Source organism: Rhinolophus ferrumequinum, chromosome X, assembly GCF_004115265.2.
Source record: "Rhinolophus ferrumequinum isolate MPI-CBG mRhiFer1 chromosome X, mRhiFer1_v1.p, whole genome shotgun sequence".
Taxonomy (NCBI): domain Eukaryota; kingdom Metazoa; phylum Chordata; class Mammalia; order Chiroptera; family Rhinolophidae; genus Rhinolophus; species Rhinolophus ferrumequinum.
Window position 1 is genome coordinate 26,398,218 of NC_046284.1, and position 23,560 is coordinate 26,421,777.

General features: G+C 39.2%; 1 protein-coding gene across 5 annotated transcripts in view; it reads right to left on the bottom strand.

The window, feature by feature from the left end:
* Positions 1 to 23,560, bottom strand: part of OCRL (OCRL inositol polyphosphate-5-phosphatase) — a 72,344-nt gene that overhangs the window by 7,248 nt on the left and 41,536 nt on the right. For 4 of the 5 annotated variants that reach the window (XM_033110990.1, XM_033111007.1, XM_033111002.1 and 1 more), the window contains 5 exons: positions 12,619 to 12,729; positions 11,786 to 11,951; positions 11,282 to 11,517; positions 3,508 to 3,531; positions 651 to 767 (listed from right to left, as the gene is read on the bottom strand). In XM_033110990.1, coding sequence (XP_032966881.1) covers positions 651 to 767; positions 3,508 to 3,531; positions 11,282 to 11,517; positions 11,786 to 11,951; positions 12,619 to 12,729 — 654 coding nt within the window. The remainder of the gene's footprint in view (positions 1 to 650; positions 768 to 3,507; positions 3,532 to 11,281; positions 11,518 to 11,785; positions 11,952 to 12,618; positions 12,730 to 23,560) is intronic. The other variant, XM_033110995.1, reaches the window with a different exon arrangement.

Genomic DNA, 23,560 nt, shown 5'->3' on the forward strand with positions numbered 1-23,560 from the left:
AAGACATCAGAAGGATAGTAGCTTGGGGGAGGGGATTATCACTTTGGGGGAGGGTGTAAATGTCTAACTAGTATGTTGCTTTGTACACCTGAAACTAATTAAAAAAAAATAATAAATGGCATGCCCACATCAAACCTTGCTTTCAAGTTCTATTCTTCTTTAGTAGGTAAGACAACACTGCCCTTTCAATTTGGTCCCAAGAAATTTCTCCTTTTGTGGGGAATGGGCTAGGGGTGGCTAATATCTTAGGATTTTAAAGAAAAATGAAGACCAAATTAAAGAAATGGGCTTGAAGTTTGCTTTGAACTTTACAATCTGCAATACCTATGACAGCTAAAGCAGGCATAATAGACTCAGGTACACAGCGGTCTAGAGGAAAGTATGTGTAGCCAGGAGACAGGCATTCTCGGTTTGGGCCCCACCTCTGCCACTATGCTTATGCCGTGGACTTAGGTAAATGACTTAGCTTGCAAGTTTCAGCTCTGACATCTATAAATAGAGACACCTCCATCTTCCCAGGCGATCTGACAGTGCTCCTCTGTGGAGGTAGCTTGGGAAGGTTAAAAGCACTATACTGATATGAAGGATTAGCATTTCCCATTGGACTCACACAGCTTCCAAAGTGGCAGGGCAGGCCCACTCTCACTTACCTGGTGACAGGCATATCTGAATAAGTGATCTACCAAAAGCCAGATCTCCTTGGGGACCTGAAGGGGTCTCTCACTGGCACTTTCATCCAAGGGAACCATCTGCAGAAGGGATTTCTCCTAAGAGATAAGAAAAAGGATGAGAATCAAAGGGATCTCAATAAAAACTTGTCTGTAATTGAATCTCCTTCAAATTTTGCTTTATATGGGTATAATTTGACCTTCATGTCTCAAGATTTTCCTCACCGGGGACAGACCTGGTCAGAAGGCACCTGATAGTGAATCCCACAGTTAAAAGATCTCTAGATGCTTCACATAATTGTTAAGCATTTCATTTGGGTCTATTGTGTTTATCACATGGATGCATTGTGTGTTGTAAATCCTTTCAAGGGTGGCACTGAGAATGAGCAATACAGTCATGGTAAAGTCCACACACCACTGGAGACTTGTGGATTATTAAATTACAATTGTCAATATAGTACTCTGAGAGAGCAACATCTACTTAGGTTTTTGTTGACTTTTAATGTATTCTTCCAGGTTTTACCAAATATTACAGTTTTTATTATTGATTTAAATGAGTTATTAAAGACAATTCTCCACATTAGACCTACAGATATGAACTAGTTTAGGCTTGATGAAAGGTCTAATTTTAAGGCACTAAAATTCATAAGCCTTAAGATCCAAAAATAGTAAAATGAATACAGCATCCTAAGAGCTAGAAATACTATGAAAAGTCTAGGGTCTGAATGTAGAAGTTATTCTTCATATTAATAGCTCAGCAAAGATTTCTTGGGGTTTTGACTCCTTTCACCTATCTTTCTACTTTTTGTTAGATTCTCCTGAAAGAATCTAAGTGAAAAACCCAGAAGTGACATAGAATAGATAACTAAATCGAAACTTGAAAATGGTGGAATAAACTTAGTTACCTATGTATAGTCAAATTATATCAAGAATATGTGTGAAATAGGTTAAAAGGCCTGTGAAGGCAGCCTTCAAAAATATCCTAGTGGAGAAAACAGTAACCAATGTTTTGCATTTTCCCCCTCCTCCACTTCCAGCTTACGGTCACATATCATGTATGTTCAACTTTAGGAAATTCCGTAAATTCCATCCACAACCCCCGGCCATGTTTCTTTAAGAAAAATAAAAGCAGCATTTTACTACTTCCAGAGACTGTGTACACTAGAGCAGAGCTGAGGGCTGTTCTTAACATTATGTTCTTCAATAAGCACTGGTGACCTCTTAAAGCCATTGTGTCTTTCTAAGGGAATGAGAAAGAAGAGAAGGGAGCATGGCAGCTGGTTACCATTTAAAATCTATTTTCTTCACATTTATTTTGCCTCCTTTCTTTCTTTCCCTAGGCTTCTATCACTTGCTATTCATGTTCCCTAGAACTGCCAGGACTTCTATCAGTGGCTCATCCACTAATTTCTTTCCAGTTGCGAGTATTAAATCCAGGTATCCACATGATATCTGAGCCAAAACACTGCCCATAATGCACTCTGCTCACCCTCTGGGCCAAAGGCAACACATGTACAGCATCTTTAGCAGATGCCTCCACACTTACCATATATAAATTATTCAGCACCGATTCATGTACTTTTAAAAAATCTGACATCCAATTGTTTCTTTTCCCATACTAAGGCATTAAGGCAACACAAGGCACTGTCCAAGATGAAAAGACAGAACATGGCCCGCTATTAGCAGGAAATGGCTGTGAAGCAGAGCCGTCACAATCCTTAGTGGTTTACAAAGGTTAATAAAATGTCACTAGGTTATATACACCATCCACTATCCATTTTCAAATTCATATGTGATAATACAAAGTGTCATACTTGTGTCTCTGAAGTCTACAGAAAGATCATGCAAAGAAACAATACTTCTTAAAAAATCCACAAATTATACTGAACTCTAATTTTCAAAGGGAAACCAGACATTGTCTTCTTTCAACAAGACACATTTGGTGCCTCATAAGCCCACTCATTGTAACCTTAGTGTTAATAACTAAAGCACAAAAACAGTACACCATCCCCACCCTCAGAATGCCTTAACTCCACCAAATGGGGAGGTCACGTTAGAAACTGTGTGAAAGTGTTTAAAAATGTTTTTCAAGTCCATGTTTCTCTACCTGATAGCCCTATGTGAAGCCAGGCACTCTCCAGCTCAAAGAAGTGGAAAGCCGCAGAAGGAGCGCCTCACTAGGTTCCTTTACTAGGCATTCAGGGGAGAGCTGGGTTCTAGTCCCTTCCACCCCACACCGCTGATGTCAGGAGCAGTACGACTCTAGTGAATTTTATAATCTTGCTGGGCCTTGGATGTCCCATCAATTAGAATGGAGAAAACACCTTACCCTGTCTGAAGGCAGAGCTGGACCAGGTAATCCCTTATGAGCTCATTCAGTTCTATGATTCCATTCTATGCTGTATTTCTTGACCATATCTGGGTATTCTTTCAGTAATTAATTTCTATTATCACTAACGCCAAATCATTCTTAGTGCAACAGAAATCCACTTCTGGTTTTACTATCATTGGAAATGGAGAACACCCAAGCAGTACCCTCCTCCATCTCATGAGCTTTCAGATGCATCAGGCAGCTCTTTAGTTATTTCTCATTTCAAAAATATAAGTCTGGAACCCTGAGTCCTATTGCTTTAAGGTCCTGGGTCTCAATGACTTGACCAGAACAGTAAGTATCTTTCCTATATTTTAGACACACTAAAAGACCGCTGGCAGGACTTTGGGGGATTTTCACAAAGTCAGAGGAATTTAATATGGGAAAGCCTAGGGACATATTCCAGGGACCACGGTTAAGTGTTAATTAAGCACAGGGAAACCCATGACCACCAATAGATTATATTACCTTTTCTAGGAAGCTGTCTTCTTCCTGAGAGCAGAGCAGGAAAAGAAAGTCATTGACAGACAGAAAATGATTAGAATTAATTTACAGAATTAGAAATAGATCAGCATTATTAGCACTCACTAGCTTACTAGACACATATAATCAGTTTTAAATTCTTCAAATAAATAATGACTGTCAAAAATGGAACACATTCTCTTATGCAAAGTTCCCTATTATGCATATTAAATTTTTGTGCAGTTTACTGAGGCTATCACTCAAGAACCATACATGTACAGTACTAGACTACTGTGCCCTTTGGCAGCTGCCAGCTGATCTGGCCAAATACCCTCTGACATTTCCTTTACACGTGCTGCTTGGAGGCAGGTCCTGCTGCTGCACTGTGTGGCTTCTCGCTTCACCCTAACGCCACTTCACTGGAAGAATTTGGTTGTGAGTCCGATGATGGCCATTCAGAAGGAGATGGTAAGCTTCTCTTCTCTCAACTGCCATTCTGCTCACCCTAGCTAGTTACACTCCCTTCTATCTCCCCATACCCACTCCCACCCTCAAAGGCTCATAGAATCCCCAACTATGGAGGTCTCTCTGAAATGTAAATTACTTGCATTTCAGATCTTTGTGGGCCAGAACATCCATCTTTATCCCAACTGTGTTACGCTATAGGGTATAACAGAAAAAAGAAAAGCAGAGGAGAGCGAAGAAGCACTGAATTGAAAAGCTTTTTAATAATCTCTGTCTTTTGTGCTATTACTACAATCCAATAACAACAACAGTAACAATAACTAATGCCACCACTTAGGGAGCTTCCACCATGTATTGGGAACTGTGCAAAATGCTCCTACACAATGTCATTTAGTCTGCACACGTGTGCAAAGTAGATATTATTCCCACGTGTGCAGAGTAGATATTATTCCCATTTTACAGATAAGGAAACTGAGGCTCTGAGGGGTTACATTATTTGCCCAAGGTCACACTATTAGGTAGTGAGTGGCAGAATCAGTATTACAATTCAGTTATGATTCCATAGACATTACCACTATGCTCCCTTAGACAACTCAAAAAAGACAATCTGACTGCTTCCTGGACAAAGAGGCAGGGAAAAGCTGTGAGAATGTATTCCACTCCATAACAGGCTAAAGACAGTGAGAAACCCCAATTACAACACAGCATAGTAAGTAGAAAGACTACAGGTATTGGTGTTTGACAATCCTGGGTACAAATCTCTGTTCTGCCTCTTATTAATTTTGTACAGGCCTCAAGCAAGTTACTAAACTTTGCAAAGCCTTAGTTTCTTCATCTCTAAAACAGGGATAACAATATTTACCTCACAGGGACAGGAAAGCAGCCTAAACCCAGAGCTGGTGGGGTACTAGGCCAGCAGCGGCTGGATCTCTCAAAGCTCCTCACACCTCCCCAGCAACTCTCAATTGGAATTCTCCCAATCCCGCCATGGGTCACCAAGAACTTGAGGCTAAATCACAGGTTTCAGGTCTGATAGTAAAAAGAGAAATCTGATCTTGCTGTCAGAGATGTGGTGGGGAATGAGGGAGTGGGGTGGTACGTGTTCCCTGGCATTCTGAGTGGTAATGCTGAGTGCATTTCCCCCAAACAACTGTGACATATGGTGGGTAGGTTGTTAGTATTATTAGATATATTATGAATTAAACATTCCTTTCTGGGTTTACCTGGACTTTTAAACACCACATATAAGATGAAATAAAAATAATCAGAGTAATAGTGCTTTATAAAGTATATAGTATTTATAGTATTATAATTACAATACTTTCTAATGTCAGAGTTAGTTCTCAGTGCTAAACATCTAATTTAACACAATTTTGGAACACCACCTTTTTTAAAATTTAAGACTAAGTAACAAATAGAGAATCTGCCTGTCTGACAAACTCAATTTTCTCTCCCAGGATTACATGCCACATGATATGATGAGTAAAACTAGGCAGAGTTTTTACATACTAACCTGTCAAACCAGTTCCTCAAAGCAGTTTTCTTTGAGCAATGACCACTATCTCTGCAAAGTACTGTACTAATGTCTTTGGGTGGTGGGGAGGATGAGAATGCAGCTGCAGAAGAGAAAGACATGGTCCCTGACTTGGGTTTGCAACTGAGTTGGGGTGAGGAGTCCCAGAATTTATAGCCTGATATTGTTATAATTCACATGAGTTCTCAATAAATAATTAAAACAAACAAACAAACAAAACAGTGTTCAAAGGAAGGAGAGATGGCTTTCACCTGGGGCTGTCAGGGGACTTTTCCCAATAGATATGGGACCTAACTAGCTCTTAAGAGATTGATAGGATTTTAAAAGGTAGCAATGTGGTGGAGGCATTACAAATAGAAGAGGCAGAAATAAACAAAGGTGTAGAGATGGTAAATCATAAGGTGAGATCAGGGAGCAGTTAGTCATTGGGTTTGTGGGAGCATGGGGGGATACTGAGAAAAAGCAGGAAATAAATATGAAAACGTATGTTGGAAGTTAGACTGTGGGGGACTGTGAATGACAGGTAAAGCAATTTGGATTGCATTCGGCTGTCATGGGGGAGCCACTGACTATGTTTAAGCAAGGAAGTGACAGGCCCCAAACCTGATCAATCTGACAGCCCTGAAGAGGGTAGGGATATAGACACAAAAGGAACTGTTAAAAGGCTATCAAGATAGGTCAAGCAGGAGAGAGTAAGCACCTTAACTGAAAATGGGAAAATAATATATTTTTTAAAAAATTAATGGATATAAGAGAAAATTCTGAAAGAATAATCAAAAGGATTTTGATTAGTTACTGGTAGAGGGGTAGCAGATTTACACTGAGAGTTTCTTTCCCTGGCTACAAACAAAACAGATATAAATTAGTTATTTCAACACTAGGCTCAGTCCCCACTGATAAACACCATACTCCTAATTATTGCTAATTACTTAGTTCAACTGACCAGCCCACTCTCTGCAAAAGACTACAGACACGTTGATAACATTAAAAAAGGGAACCTAGTTCAGGATTTCCCCAGTGGGGCAACACTGGCACACAACAAATGTACTGCAAATCATTCTTCACCCCAAAATTCACCCTTAGAGGAATTTTCCCAGTAGTAAATGTAGCTAAAATAATGTAAAATAATCATTTAGAGGTACGTTCAAATTTAAAAATAAAAAGCCAAATACTGAATACTAAAGTTCTAGAAAGGATTACTTCATGTGAAATATAAAGAGAAGAAACACAAACCATACACCTAACAGGTTGAAATTTATATAATTTTATTAACCAATGTCACTCCAATAAATTTAATAAAATGAATAAAAAGGAGGTTAGATCAGTAAGACAAAGGAAACACCTAGTGGAGAAATCACCAGGGATGAAATGACCACCAAGTCGTTATTTTTGTTATTTCAAATTTTTGATATCATTTTCCTAATAGACATGTCCCCAAGCAAATACAGGTTGTCCTCCCATTCCTCAACTTTTCTCATCTCTGTATTTATAAGCCAAACCTTCACAAGCCAAACCTTTAACCAGATCTGGAGCATTCAAATCTGCTCTCCTCTCCATTAGTCAACGCTGGAATATTCCTTCAAATGTGTCAACTTAAAAGTTCATACCACTCATCAAAGCCTTATGATGGTTCTAGATGTTCTCTGGCTCCAGCATAAACTCATCTGTAGACTTTGAGACTCTCTATCCCCTGCCCCCACGCTACCTAACCAACTCCACATACTCTTACTCTTATTCTCCACTCTTCCCATGGAGATCTTATAATTTTTCAAACGTATTCTTTTTGCTTTCACCTTCTAACCTTTATTCATGATGTCTTTTACATCTGGAAGAGCCTGCTCACCTAATATATTAATACATGCTTCTTAAATACTTGGACTTGACACAACACTTCTATGATGAACCCCAAAACACTTTCCTAGTCAATTTTATTCTTATGTGCTGAACTTATTTCTAGTTATGTTAATAAGGCATGCATGAAATATTCATTAAAGCCAAAACAGACTGATTCTAAGATTGATTTTTACAGAGATTAGCTGGTCAACCAATAAGCTTTTATAGCATTAGGGCTTAAGTAAACAGCCCAGGAAAGGAATCTATTGTTAATACAATTACAAGTTCCATAACTCTGATTGTAAATGACTTTCCAAAATATCGACTTACCAAACACATTAGACATTGTTAGCCAGTAAAGGTGGTTAATGTTTAGATTATCTCTAACCAAACTCTATTAACCTTGACTGAGAATTTGGCCATATTGTACATACAAGTAAACTTTCATCACCATGAAATTATAGAACCCACATAAACTCCATAATACTTCGTATACAATGTGTATTGAATAAATGTCGATGATTAGATGCTACTTAATATGCTAGTTAATAAACAAAAAAACTATCTTACTTCTGAAAAAGAATAAAGATAATCACAAACAGACTCTCCTCTGTTTGCCACTTGGGCTAATCCCAATTATTGCAGGAGTGGCAAAGTCACTGTCACTGAGAAGAGCAGGAAGAATAAAAAGTACTTATGTCAGCTACTTAATTCTTTATTTGGTGAAAAGAGGGTATGTTACAAGAATTTTTCTGAAACAGAATATGGAGAGTCAGCACAGGCATTGAACTCATTTCTGGTTTCACTAAAAATTTAGAGTAAATTATACAAAGAGGACAACAGGTACCATTATTAATAGCATTGTCTCATGGAATTTAAAATATCATTTTGGGTCTTAGAAGAAAGATGAATAAACAAACCTAAGAAAGCATTTCAGAAGAGCAAAATCAAGTCAAAACAGAGTGTGAAGGGATTACAAATGGGGTACAGATAATGCTACATTTTTTATTTACTGCCCCACATTAATGTAGATAATTTCCTCATTGATGAGATACAGGAATTTAGTAACACGGAAATGCAACACGCTGTAAAAAGAATCAGAACCCTAAATCCTAAACAATTAAAAGCTTTAAAAGAATAAATGATGACCACACACATACAATTTAATAAGAATTTAGCAATTTTGTAACAAAAAATGATCAGGTTAAATTTTTTTAAATCTTGAATCATTTGTACACAAAAAGAAGGACAGGGCTTCCTACAGAACCATTAACTGCACTAAAGATTTTGGCTACTTCCTATTCATGGTTGTAGTGTGGGGCGGCCTGCAGGGCCTCTGGGCCCGCTCCCCGCATAAGAACGCAAGACATGGCTAGGCCAAAAAGGAACACCCACGGAGCCATAGATAGGGGAGTCATACCGCTATAGTCTCGCTGGCGGCCTGGCGAGACACACGCAGTAGTAGCCACACGATCTGCAGTCCGCCATTTACTTCTCTGCCTGCCAACCAACCAACCAATCAACGCAGCCCCGCAGTTACAGCAGTAGCCAATTGACTAACCGGTTACAGCTGATGGCCAACCAATCACAGTTGATGGTCATTCACTACCAGAGCCAACACCTCCCCAGGCGAGGCCGAGAGCCTGGAAGCTGCTCTCTGGCACTCTGTCCCCACAATGGTCAAACGTGGTTAAATTACCTGATAATATTTTAAATAAAATTTTAAAATTTCGTACTAGTTGAGCCTCCTTCTAGTCACTTTGACATGGGACAATTACAGTAAAGGGTATTACAACGCTTTTGCCAACTCTGACCAAAATTAAAGCTTGATTCCAGTTTACAGGAACTAAGGTGGGAGGAGGGAGTTTAAAGGGATAAGTTTAAAAAATTACCAAGAAGAAATAATTAATTTAAGAAATGGTGGATTCGTGACTGGACAACTGTACTAGACTTAAAAATTCAATGCCATTAAAGAAAAAAGAAGGGAGAACTGTTCTACTCTAAAAGAGACTGCAGAGACCTCACCAAATGTACTGTATGAATCCAGAATGGATTTTGGCTTTCAGAAAGCTACCAAATAAATTCTTGGGACAACTGGAGGAATCTGGATATGGACTGGCTAGTTTTCTTAGGCGTAATAATGGTGCTGTGCTTACAGAGAAGTTTTCCTTTTTCTTAAGAGAGGCAGGCAGAAGTATTCACTGGTGAAAGTGACATATCACCACTTAATTTAAAATGGTACAGCAAGAAATATATCTCTATATATGTATGTAAGGCATGTGGATGTTTATTTTACTGTTCTTTCAGTTTTTCTGCACATTTGCCATTTTCATGATAAAAAGTTGGGAAAAATAAAGCTGTGAAATGGTGTTTGGGATGGAGAAAAGGAGGTATGAAAAAATACACAATTTCATTTAGAATATATTCTAAAAGGTTAAATATTAAATTTGAAAGACAGGAATATGGTGGTAGAAGAAGAAAAAACAACTATGAAAAATATTTAATAGACTGTCAGGATATGAATTTCTGAAGAAAATGGTCTCTCTTAAACAGAAGTGTAATACATTCAGTCATGAAGGCTATAGGGAAACAGGTATAATTCCAAGAAAGAATGCTGGGACTGGACTCAAGTGTTTTAATCTGCTGACTCATAGCTAAAACAATTCCATGGAAACAGAACAGATCACACTCAGACAAGCTAGCAGCCTGCCTGCTGGTCCAGCCCTTCCTGGTAGATGATACAACCACCGACTTTGGCTAGGGCAAAAGGATCCAGTGACTTCTAATGGTAATAATAACGTATGGTTGTCATGTCACCTAAATTTCTTTGGTAAAAGACCAAGAACATACCATGTTTCCCCAAAAATAAGACCTTGCCAGACAATCAGCTCTCATGCATCTTTTAGAACAAAAAATAAGACCTGGAATTATATTATATGATTATATTATGTTATATTATACCCAATCTTATATTATAGTAAAATAAGACCGGGTCTTATATTAATTTTTGCTCCAAAAGATGCATTAGAGCTGATTGTCTGGCTAGGTCTTATTTTCGGGCTATGGTACTTTTATAGCCCAAAGAGGTCTGCACACAAATCCAACAATACTTTCATTTAGAAGAAAACTTAACAGGTTGAACTTGCTACTAAAATCAATTTATGTTACTGAAGATAATATAAGCATTTCCTCCACAAGGACACTGATATTACAGCTTGGTGACAGGGAAGGGAAATCCTCCTTTCCTTTCTTAAATGAGTCACATTACACTTGTATCAAACTTCCACGCACATTATAATCATCTGGAATGCTGATATATGCAGATAAATAGTCCTCACATCCTGAGATTCTGATTCTGTTGCCAGAGGTGAGTGGGAGGAGGGACCTGTACTTACATAAGGACAGGTGTTCTGAGGCAAGTACTCTGAGTTTCATGTATAGGTCTGGGCTGCAATAAGCAGCCAAGTTTGACCTAGATTAGATATGATATAGTGAGCAGTAGTAGACTTGGAGTCACAAAATCTGGGTGATAGATCTGTCACTAACTTTAGGCAAGTTATTGTGTCTGTGCCAGTTTTCTCAGGTGTTTAATGAGCATAATACTGCCTCTCTCACTTACTATACCTTACATACCTGCTGATTTATACAAAAGCAACTTGGAAGTATGACACATTATATCTTTGAGAAGGGAACCTTTAATCTAATTCAGTGAATTTAGTATTATCTATTATATTCCTGAGAAGAGCCAATTACAGATTACTCTCTCTTTTCTTTTAGGCTTAACACAATGAAAGTAATGCTAGAGTAAGTGACATTCTTATTCTTATTTATCACTTGGCAGTACCCCCACCCCCCAACAAAAGAGAAAGCACAGAGACAATGAAGACATTACTTAAGTATTGTGAAAATTATACCCAACGGAGGTTCATGTCTTAGGCCGTTTCTTACCAAGTCTATGAGTTTGGTAACAGGAACTTCTCGGATTGGTCTTTTCATTCGGCACAAAGCCTCTAAGGATGTACCAAAACAACTTGGGAGGTAATTTCCACTGATGGTCAAGAAGTAATCTTTGCCGCGATCCAGGTGAAGGACAAGAATATCTTCAATTTTATCTTCTCCTGAGTTCAGGATGGTTACAGAGTCTTTGCTGACATACACATCAAGAGAAATGTCCACTGTTTCATCTGAAATGTAAGAGATGACACGTGGTAACAGAAATTTCTAGTGGAAAAGCAAAATGGAGATGAGAAACCAACAGAAAAAGTGTCTTCTAAAATATCACCAAGTGACGAAAGAGAGACTGAACACACAAAAGAGGTATCCCCAATATAATGACAGTGAAGGTAAGAGACATGTGGTTAGAAAACAAGAAGTTAAACAAAGGGAGGGGATGTGGGAGTCATGAGGAGATGGTGCATCTGAAGCAGAGACAATGGTAAAGGGAAAACTCACTTGGCTCCAAGTAGCCCTCAAAAGGTTCAGCCCGAAGCCATGGCTTGCAGTATTGGCTGTCATTAAGTTTAGGGATGAAAGAAAAATGGCAGGGAACCTGTCCATTGTTGCTGATCTGGAACTTCTCCTTTTGTAGTTGTCGAAACTTCACATTCTCAAACACAAACTGGGGAATAACAGACAGACACAAACATGCATCACTAGTAGGGGAAGTAAGTCAGGTGGATTATTCCATAGAAAATATGAATAAAGAATAAAGCAATTATTAACCAGGTGTGCAACTGCTATATCCACTCGCCAACTGAGCCAGCTATACACCATCCCCTCTCAAAAATTTTATACTCATACAAGCAGGGGAGGAGTTAGGCAGCTCTTGCTACTTCTCTAGGCTATACTGATTGTTCCTGGAATCTTAAGAGGATAACCCAACCTTGGGTCAGGGCATTCATCCCATGACCAAGTCCTGGTTCTTGAGATATGAATTCTTGAGATATGAATTAGCTAGCAACTCTGAAATATTAAATAAGAGTGGCTAAAATCTGATGGCTTACTTTGTGCCTCTTCCTGTTTTAAGAGCTTCGCACATATTGACTCGTGTAATCCTCACAACCATCCCTTCATCCAGAAAAGGAAACTGTGGCTCTGAAAGGGTAAGATACTTGCCTGTGGCCATACATATACTAAATGGCAGTGCTCGGATTGGAATGGAGGCAGTCTGACTTCAGCATATATGGTCTTCACCACTTTGCTGTGTTGCCCTCTCTAAGTAACATGGTTTCCCCTTTGCTAACCATGATGGGCAGTAGATGGGGCAGCCGTGTATTTTTGCTCACCTCCCTCCTGCTGAGTTCTAAGGAAGGAAGGAAGTCATTTTCCATTCTGTCCATGATGCGTACAATATCTTCAAACACTTTCCGATACCTCCGTTCATCCACAACCTTCACCTGAAAGAAAACGAACCTTTTTTACAGTCTTACATGCACCTAGCTCATCTTCCTTTGAAATTACCTAACAATTTAAAACCAGCCATTACACCAATCATTGAAAATAAACTGTGGTGCAAACAACATCCTCAAACACTTTCTGGTATTTCACTCCATCCACAACTTTCACTTGAAAGAAAACAGACCCTTATTTTAGTCTTATGGACTCTCAAACTTAAATATCTCTAAGAGTCTAAAATTTTTTTAAATGTCACTAAAGCAAACATAAATTAAACTAAGCATTACAGAATCACACACTTTAAAGTAAAGGTAAGGTTAATTGGTTACCTTCCTGGAAAAATTAAACCTCTGTGCTTGGCAATAATAATAAATATATAAGAATATTTTCTTGCTCAATGGTTATTTGGTGGTGGAGAAGATGTGATGATTTTGTAAAACGATTTCCTGCATTGTACAAATTTACAGTGTCAAAACATACCTCATACTGTTTGTAACAATGATCATAAAGTGTTGAAACAGCAGAAAAAAATGATTAAAGCATTGAACTCTATTAGCTGTTATGCACAATGCCAAGAATCATACGTAGTATCAATGCTCAGATTATACACAATGATAAAGGTATGTTAGTAAATGGAACCTATGACCATTTTAGAAAACAGCTGACCCAACTTGTCCTAGATTAGAGTAAAAGCATGACAACAGACAAACAAGTTATCTTGACAGATCAAAAATCTCCCATATGACACAGCACTTTCAGCTTCATGATTTAGCTGTGTTCTTTTCACTATTGAAACTTCATACAAATCATTGGCAAAAATGAACATAATTAGCACAGCATTTCAACTTATCAAGATCCCAAGTTTTTTTTAGAATAGAAAACTTCACAAATCCAATGTCACAGAAAGACTGATGCAGGTAATAGAGGTTGTAAAGAAAATATGGAAAATAAAAACATTAAAGCTGAGCCAAATCTCTTAAAGACAGGTTTTTACATATCTGAACCATAACGCTTCAGAACTGAGGAGTAAGCAATCACTTTAAGTGTTACCAGGGTCCATACTATAATGTCAGGTTAAGAGGAAATTTATACTTTTTAAATACTTTTATAAAACTTTGCAACTTTTTATTTCAAAAAGTATTTTACATGTGTCATCTTATTTTCACAACAATCTGGGAGGCTACCAAAGCAAGGATTCTTCTTCTGACAGTTGAGAACATCGAGATACAAAAAGATCAACGAAGCAGCTCACTGCCATGGTTAGTACTAGAGGTGATACCTAGACCTCTAGTGTAGGACCCTTTCGAAAACACCAGGTAGGCAAAAGGACCAACTTGTATAGGTCTTAAAAATGCAGATGCCTCAGCCTACTAATCACAATCTCCAGGGCTGAGGTCCATGCATCTACACTATTTTAAAGCTCTCCAGGCAATCTTATGTCCACCAAAGTCTGAGAACCAATGCAACAGATCTCATTACCTAGTGCAAGGGTGGGAACCCTATCTCGGCTTAAACTCAGTCAGCTCACAACAAGTCTTCTGAAGTTAATTTGCCACTCAGTATTTGGTCCCTCTGTTAGCAGTCATTGATGCTAATGGTGGCAAAAATGTAATGTGGTTTTTAAAGCCTCTAATCATAGCATGTTCAACAGTCCAAAATTTGGGGTGGTTACTCAATAAAACCAAAGCTTTTCTCAGCAGGTTATCATGATAATAGACCGTAATGGCACATTAAGAATAATAAAGGGGTAAAACACCATAGAATGTCATCACCTGATACATCCATCTTAGAAAAGGAAACTGACAAAATTAGGAATTAAGAAAAAAGTACAGATTTTTCAGTCAAGATGGTGGAGTAATTAAATGCTGTGCTTACCTTCTCTTACAACCCCATCAAAATTACAACTAAATTACAAAACCACCATCATTGAGAATTGCCTGCACTCTTGCTGAATCAAAGCCCTACAACTAAGGATATACAGAAGAAGCCACCTCGAGACCGGTAGGAGGGGCAGAGACACGGAACAGGCCGGTCCCACACCTTTGTGTGACCATTAAAAATCGGGAGGGATATCTCAGATGCAGAGGTCCCCCCTAGAGGAGTGAGGGCCCCAGTGCCACACCAGGCTCCCCAGCCCAGGGTTCCAGTGCCAGTACAGAAGTCCCCATAACTTCTGGTTGTGAAAAACAGCAGATATTGTGGCTGAGTGAAATGGAGGGTGGCTGCACTCCCAGGAGCTCCTCTTGGAGGGCACATGCACAGATTTACTCGCTGATGGATTCACATGCTCTGAGCGCCAGTGCTGAGGCAGCAGCTCCAAAACCGAAAGAAGCATGGGAAGGAAATGAGTTGTCTAGCCACAGAATGAGGGCTAGAGAGGGGCAGCCTTCTCACAAGACGGAGGAGCTGGCGGAAGCCACTGGTTCTCTGTGAGCTCTCCCCCTTCCTGGCGTGCAGACACAGGCAGCTGCCATATCTGAGTCTCCATCAACCTGGCTAATGCCCTTCACTTACCTCCCCCTGGTGATTTTGAGACCCCATCCCACCCAATTTTTGGACACACCCAAGCAGCTTCAAGTGGCTTTTTTGTACAAACTGCCTGCCATGGCTCATGTTGCAGACTATCCTACTAAAGTCTCAAAAGTTCACAATACCCAAACAAGCTGTATCTGGCTTTAGTGTGTCCCATACCTGTGGCTGAGCAGTCCTAAGCTCGGCACTAGTGGCAACCAGCCTTGGTTCATGACTTGGCCTCTCAAGGCACCTCCAAGCACAGCACAGGTGGCAGCCATCTGCGGATTGCTTTGTGGCTCATGCCACGTGACCCTGGGCAGGGCACAGGCTGTGGCTGATCCTGGCCTGCAGCAGATCCCTCCCAATTGGCCCTGGGGCTGGCCAGCTTCGGACCCAGCTGGAGTACCACATGACACCTCCAAAGACAATAGACCCAAAGGGCAGACTGGACAGACACCAGAGCCCTACTAAAGCAAATCCTATTCCATATTGTCTGCCCCTCCACAATAGCTCCTTCACTGTAGTAACGGCCAGTCCTCAGAACCAAAGCACCCAAGGGTCATTCCCTTCCAAACACCAACAAAGGCTCAGTTATAACAGGGGACACACACAACGCACACAAAGAACACACCTGGAGCACCTGATTCTGGTAATCAGGCAGACTGCACCACTAGGCCCCAGAGGACACCTAGTACATAAGGCCACTCTATTAAGACCGGGAGACATAGCAGCCCTACCTAATATATAGAAACAAACATAGGGAGACAATGTCTCCAAAATGGGGAGACAAAGAAACATGTCCCAAATAAAAGAACAGAACAAAGCTCCAGAAACAGAACTGAACAAAATGGAGACAAGTAATCTACCAGATGCAGAGTTCCAAACACTGGTTATAAGGATGTTCAATGATCTCAGGGAGAACTTCAACAAAGAGATAGGAAACATAAAAAAGAACCAGTCAGAAATAAAGAATACAATAACTGAAATGAAGAATACATTACAGGGAATCAACAGTAGGTTAGATGATGCAGAAGACCAAATCAGCCATTTAGAAGGTAGCAGAAAACACACAATCAGAACAGCAACAAGAAAAAAGAATCCAAAAAAATGAGGACAATTTAAGGGGCTTCTGGGACAACATTATGCATACCAACATTCGCATCATAGAGGTAACAGAAGGAGAAGAGAGGGAGTAAGGGATCAAGAACCTATTTGAAGAAATAATGATGGAAAAATCCCTAACCTGGAGAAGAAAATGGATACACAAGCCCAGGAAGTGCAGAGTCTTAAACAAGATGAACCCAAAGAGGCCCGCACCAAGAAACATAATTAAAATGCCAAAGGTTAAAGACAAAGAGACAACCTTGAAAGTAGCAAGAGAAAAGCAGGTAGTTACCTACAAGGGAACCCCCATAAGACTGTCAGCTTTTTTCTCAACAGAAACTTTGCAGACCAAAAGGGATTAGCAGGAAATATTCAAAGTGATGAAAAGCCATGATCTACAGCCAAGATTACTCTATCCAGCAAAGCTATCATTTAGAATCGAAGGACAGATAAAGAGCTTCCCAGACAAGAAAAAGCTAAAGGAGTTCATTACCACCAAACCAGTATTACAAGGAATCTTAGAGGGCCTTATTTAAGATGAAAAAAAAAAAAGAATAATAAAATGGCAATAACTTCATATCTCTGAACAATTACTTTAAATGTAAGTAGATTAAATGTTCCAATCAAAAGATATAGGGTGGCTGAATGGATAAGAAAACAAGACCCATACATATGCTGCCTACAAGAGACTCACTTCAGATCAAGACACACACACAGACTGAAAGTAAAGGGATGGAAAAAGTTATTTCATGAAAATGGAAAGGAAAAGAAAAAAGCTGGGTTAACAATAATTATACCAAACAATGACTTTAAAACAAAGGCTGTAACACGAGACAAAGAAGGGCCTAGTAATCCCACTTTTGGGTATTTATCTGAAGAAACCCCAAATTCTACTTTGAGGGGATGTATTTACCCATATTTTCATTGCAGCATAATTTACAATAGCAAAGATATGAAGGCCACCTGGGTTTCCCTGAATGGATGAATGGATAAAGAAGAGGTGGTGTATATATACAGTGGAATAATACTCAGCCATCAAAAAGAATGAAATCTTGCCATCTGTGAGAACATGGATGGACGTAGAGGGTATTGTGCTACTGTGTTTCCCCAAAAATAAGACCTAGCCGGACCATCAGCTCTAATGCGTCTTTTGGAGCAAAAATTAATATAAGACCTGGTCTTATTTTAATATAATATAAGACCGGATCTTATATAAGACCGGGTATAATATAATATTGGGTATAATATAATACCAGGTCTTATATTAATTTTGCTCCAAAAGACGCATTAGAGCTGATGGTCCAGCTAGGTCTTATTTTTGGGGAAACACGGTATTTAGTTAAGTCAGACAGTGAAAGACAAATGTCTTATGATTTCACTTATAGGTGGAATCTAAGGAACAAAATAAACAAAACAGAAACAAATTCATACATACAGAGAACTTTTTGATGGTTGTCAGAAGGCAGGAGGACTGGGGGTGGGTGAGAAAAGGGGAAGGGATTAAGAAGTGCAAATTGGTTGTTACACAGTAGTCATGGGGATGTAGGGTATAGCATAAGGAATATAGTCAATAATAGTGTAATAACTGTATGTAGTCAGATGAATACTAGATCTATTGGGGTGATAGACGGGAAGGGGTTTGGGGCAGGGTGAAAAGGTGAAGGGATTAAGAAATACAAATTGAGAGTTACAAAACAGTCATGGGGATGTAAAGTAAAGCATAGGGAATATAATCAATAATATTGTAATGACAATGTATAGTGCCAAGTGGGTACTAGAGTAGTCAGGGGGATCACTTCTCAAATTATATAAATGTCTAACCACTATACTGTACACCGGATGTAATGTACAGCATAGGGAATGTAGTCAATCATCTTGTAATAGTGTTGTATGGTATCAGATGGTTGCTGGACTTATCATGGTCATCACTTCTTTAGGTACATAAGTGTTGAATAACTATGGTGTACACCTGAAACTGATATAATATTGTATGTTAGCTGTATTTTAATAAAAACATTAAAACAAGAAAAAAGTACAATCAACTGGATCTTTATGTAATAACACGCACAGCTCTCCAAGACACACCACTGAATTAAAAAAAAAGCAAGCTGCAGACCAACACATATAGTATGAGACCATTTATGATCTATACACATCAACAAACAAAACAATACTATACTGTCAGTGAGTAAACAGAAAAGCAATGCAAAGGTCTAGTACTGTAATGTCCAATATAATAGCAAGTAGTCCTTTAAATTACTTCAAAGTAAAGCAAACTGAAAATTCAGTTCTCAAAGTCACACTAGCCACACTTCAAGTGATAAATGGCCTCCTGAAGCTAGTAATTAATTTACTCAACAAGATAGATCTGTCATCACAGAAAGACCTAATAGACAGTGGTGGCCTATAAAAATAAAAATCCATTAGGCTAGTTGGCCTGGCTGGGGAGTGAGATTTTGGGCAAAGGTGGGAATGGGGGATAGAACAGGAATTAAAGAACCTCAGCCTTATCTGTAAATTTTGCGCTTTGTTTTTTCAATTTTAAAGAAAAAGCCCTTTTGAATTCCTGTGTAACTTAAAGACTATTGAAAACTAGAATGGTAGACCTTTACTAAAGATACACAAAAATACATAGAAAGTGTGGAAAAATTTTAAATATCCTGTTGGGAGCTCTGGATTAATGCGTATGATGGAGTATTACAAAAATTTCAAAGTTCTGAAAAGAAATACAAACAAAAAAGCCAAGCACAGATGATGAAACCAAAATGTTAGTGTTTGGGGAAAGACATCCTTTTAAAAATGGATTAAGAGAACGCAAATTAAGAAAACAGGACACAATGTGATATACAGTTGATGTATTGCAGCACTGTACACCTGACACCTATGTACTTTAATTTAAAAAAGAAAAAGGTGACGTCATCAAAATGCTGGCGTGAGGTGAGCCTCTGTAAAGCTCCCTGGAATTTACAACTAATCGAACAACAATAGCTCCACAGGGCACTCCCTGCACAGCAGACCAGCAAGAGGAGGACGCCCACTACTGAATTCACCTAAGGGTGGACGAGTTGCGTGAGCAGAAGGGGGGGGAGGTGGGAGGGCAGAGGTGCTGAGACGGAGCTGCACAGGCGTGGGACGCAGACCTGGCTCAGTGCTCTGAGCTCGCTGTGTCCTGGAGCTACCGCAGCTGCGGGAGAGGGAAGAACTTGGACTGCTAGGGCTCCGCTTGTGACCCACAGGGCTGAGGGGGCCGCATATGGCACAGCTGAGCCCAACGCTCACGGCTGACACCTCGGAGAGAGGTCAGAGGGAGGAGGGCTGAAAACGGTGGTTTAAGCCCTCACTGCCCAGCAGAGAACAGAATGCTTAGGCACTGAGACTAGCCACCCCCTCCCTACCCTCCCAGAGCTTGCCCCACCCCCACGTGCACGGTGCTGGATGCGGAAGAGTGGCACTGTCAGATCAAAAGAACGGAATGTTTGCTGTTCTGAGGACTGTGGACCACAGACAGATTCCCGGCCGAACTGGTTCCTGGCAAAGGGGAGGGAGCTGTGGAGGTGGGACCAGCTGTGGTGGTGGTTCACGCCATTGCTTTGGGCCACCTCTCACAACTCACCCCGCCCCTAGCCCCACCTATCTGGGCGGATCCCTGCAGCAATAAACAGAACTGCTGAAACACACGGGCTCTGAATCTGGTGCAAGAAGAGCTTTGGAACTTAAAAAGTGCTCCGCATACCCACACGGACACTGGACCCTGTGACCCAGGCGAACTATTAACAGAGGAGAAGCCCATCTCCCAAGGAATCCCCCCATTGTGTGAGAAGCTGGAATAGTGCAGAGAAAACATAGCACTACCGTGTGTGAGAGAAAAAAAAGGGCTACAGTCGGAGAGAAAATAAAACATTCTACCAACAGGTACTGGCAAACAAAAGAAAGACCTCTTCCTATCAACCTGTTGCAGAAGCCACTCCTGTAGATGTCTAGGAAGAGAAATAACAAGTCAGTAATTGCCATGAATAACCACGGCAACAAGAAAGCTCAGAAAAAGTGAAAAGTCTCCAGAAAAGGAACTTAAAGACATGGAAATATGTGACTTAAATGACAGAGAATTCAAGATTTCTGAAAAAACCCAGTGAGATGCAAGAAAACAAAGGAAGGCAGTTTAATGAACTCAGAAACACAATCAAAGAACAACATGAGCATTTTACAAAAGAGATTGAAATTTTGAAAAAGAACCAAAAAGAATTTCTGGAGATTAAGAACTCAATAGAAGAAATCAAGAAAGAAATAACCAGCTTAGGTAGTAGAGTTGACCAGATGGAGGAAAGAATCAGTGAAATCGAAGATAGAAACCTGGAAATTACACAGATGGAAGAAGAAAGAGCCTTGAGACTTAAAAGAAATGAAAGAACTCTACAAGAACTTTCTGACTCCATCAGAAAGAGCAATATAAGAATAATGCGCATACCAGAAGGAGAAGAAAGAGAGAAGGGAACAGAGAATATATTCAAACAAATTGTTGATGAGACCTTCCCAAACTTGTGGACAGAACTGGATCCTCCAATCCAAGAAGGAAACAGAACACCTAATTACCTCAATCCCAACAGGCCTTCTCCAAGGAACATTGTATTGAAGCTGTCTAAAATCAAATCTAAAATCCCTCAAGGCAGCCAGGGAAAAGAAGACGGTAACCTACAAAGGAAAGCCCATTAGATTATCATCAGATTTTTCAGCAGAAACTCTACAAGCCAGGAGGGAGTGGACCAAATATTCGAACTATTGAAAGAGAGAAATTATGAGCCAAGAATAATATATCCAGCAAAGACATCCTTTAGATATGAAGGAAGAATAAAGACCTTGCCAGACATACAGAAGCTGAGGGAATTTTCTAATACACGACCCAAACTACAAGAAATACTAAAGGAGGCTATTCGACCACCACCAACAGGGACAATCTGTGGCAACCAAAACATAAAAAGGGGGAGAGTAAAGGCCTGAACCGGAATATGGGAATGGAGAAAGTAAGAGTGCTGAAGAAAATGGAACACTCTAAATATCAAACTTTCTTTTACATAAACTTAAGGGTAACCACTCAAAAAAAATTCAGAACTGAAATATGTACTGTAATAAAAGAAAAAACAGAGGGAAACATCATAGAATACCACCACACAGAAATAATAGACAACAACAAAAAGGCAAAGAAACAATGGAGACACAGCCTTACCAGAAAACTAACGATAGAATGACAGGAAATCCTCACATATCAATAATCACCTTAAATGTAAATGCACTGAAATCACCAATAAAAAGGCACAGAAGCACACTGGATCAAAAAACTAAACACAACCATATGCTGTCTCCAAGAGACACATATCAGCTACAAGGACATGCATAGACTGAAAGTGAAAGGGTGGAAATTGACACTCCAAGCAAATGGCACCCAGAGAAAATCAGGTGTGCCATAATGACATCAGATGAAACAGACTTCAGGGTGAAAAAGATAACAAGAGACAAAGATGGACATTTCATAATGGTAAAGGGGACTATACAACAAGAAGACATAACAGTCATCAATATTTATGACCTCAATCAGGGAGCACCGAAACATACCAAGCAACTACTAACAGAACTAAAGGGAGAAATTGATCAAAACACAGTTATACTAGGGGACTTAAATACATCATTGGCAGCTATGGATAGATCATCCAAACAGAAAAATAAATAACAAAACAGCAGCCCTAAATGACACATTAGATGAAATGGACATAACTGACATATAGAGAGCACTTCATCCTAAAACAACAGACTATACATTCTTTTCTAGTGTACATGGAATATTCTCAAGGATAGACCATATATTGGGACATAAAATCAGCCTCAGCAAATTTAAGAAGACTGAAAGCATACCAAGCATATTCTCTGATCACAAGGCTTTGAAATTGGATATCAACTGCAAAAAGAAAGCAGAAAAAAACACAAACATATGGAGATTAAACAACATACTTTTAAAGAACGACTGGGTCAAAGAAGCAATCAGAGGAGAGATCAAAAGATACATAGAAACAAATGACAATGAAAATACATCCTACCAAAATTTTTGGGATGCAGAGAAAGCAGTTTTAAGAGGGAAATTTATATCATTACAGGCCTATCTCAAGAAACAAGAAAAATCCCAAATAAATAACCTCATGTTACACCATAAAGAACTAGAAAAAGAAGAACAAGTGAAACCCAAGGTCAGCAGAAGAAAGGAAATGACAAAAATCAGAGCAGAACTGAATGAAACAGAGAACAAAAAGACAATAGAAAAAATTAATGTGAGAAAGAGCTGGTTCTTTGAAAAGATTAATAAAATTGACAAAAATTAATAAAATTGACAAAAAACAAAAATTAGTTGGCTAGACGCACTAAGATAAAAAGAGAGAAGACACTAACAAAATCAGAAATGAAAAAGGGGAAGTTATCACGGACACCACAGAAATACAAAGGATCATCCAAGAATACTATGAAGGACTATATGCCACCAAATTCAATAACCTAGAAGAAAATAATAAGTTCTTAGAAACATATAGCCTTCCTAGGCTGAACCAAGAAGAACTGGAAAATCTAAACAGACCGATCACCAGTAACGAAACTGAATCAGTCATCCAAAAACTTCCCAAAAGCAAAAGTCCGGGACCAGATGGCTTCTCTAGTGAATTCTACCAAACCTTCAAAGAGGATCTAATGCCAATCCTGCTCAAACTCTTCCAAAAAATTGAAGAAGAGATAGTACTCCCTAATTCATTTTATGAGGCCAACATTACCCTGATACCAAAACCTGGTAAGGACAACACAAAAAAAAGAAAACTACAGACCAATATCTCTGATGAATACAGATGCAAAAATCCTAAACAAAATTCTAGCAAATCGAATACAACAATGCATTAAAAAGATTATTCATCACGACCAAGTGGGGTTCATCCCCGGGGCACAAGGATGGTTCAACATCCGCAAATCCATCAATATGATACATCACATAAACAAAATAAAGGACAAAAATCATATGATTATATCAATTGATGCAGAAAAAGCATTTGACAAGATACAACATCCATTTATGATTAAAACACTTAATAAAATAGGAAAATACCTTAACATGATAAAGGCCATATATGACAAGCGCTCAGCTAATCTCATTACTAATGGTGAAAACCTGAAGCCCTTTGCTCTACATTC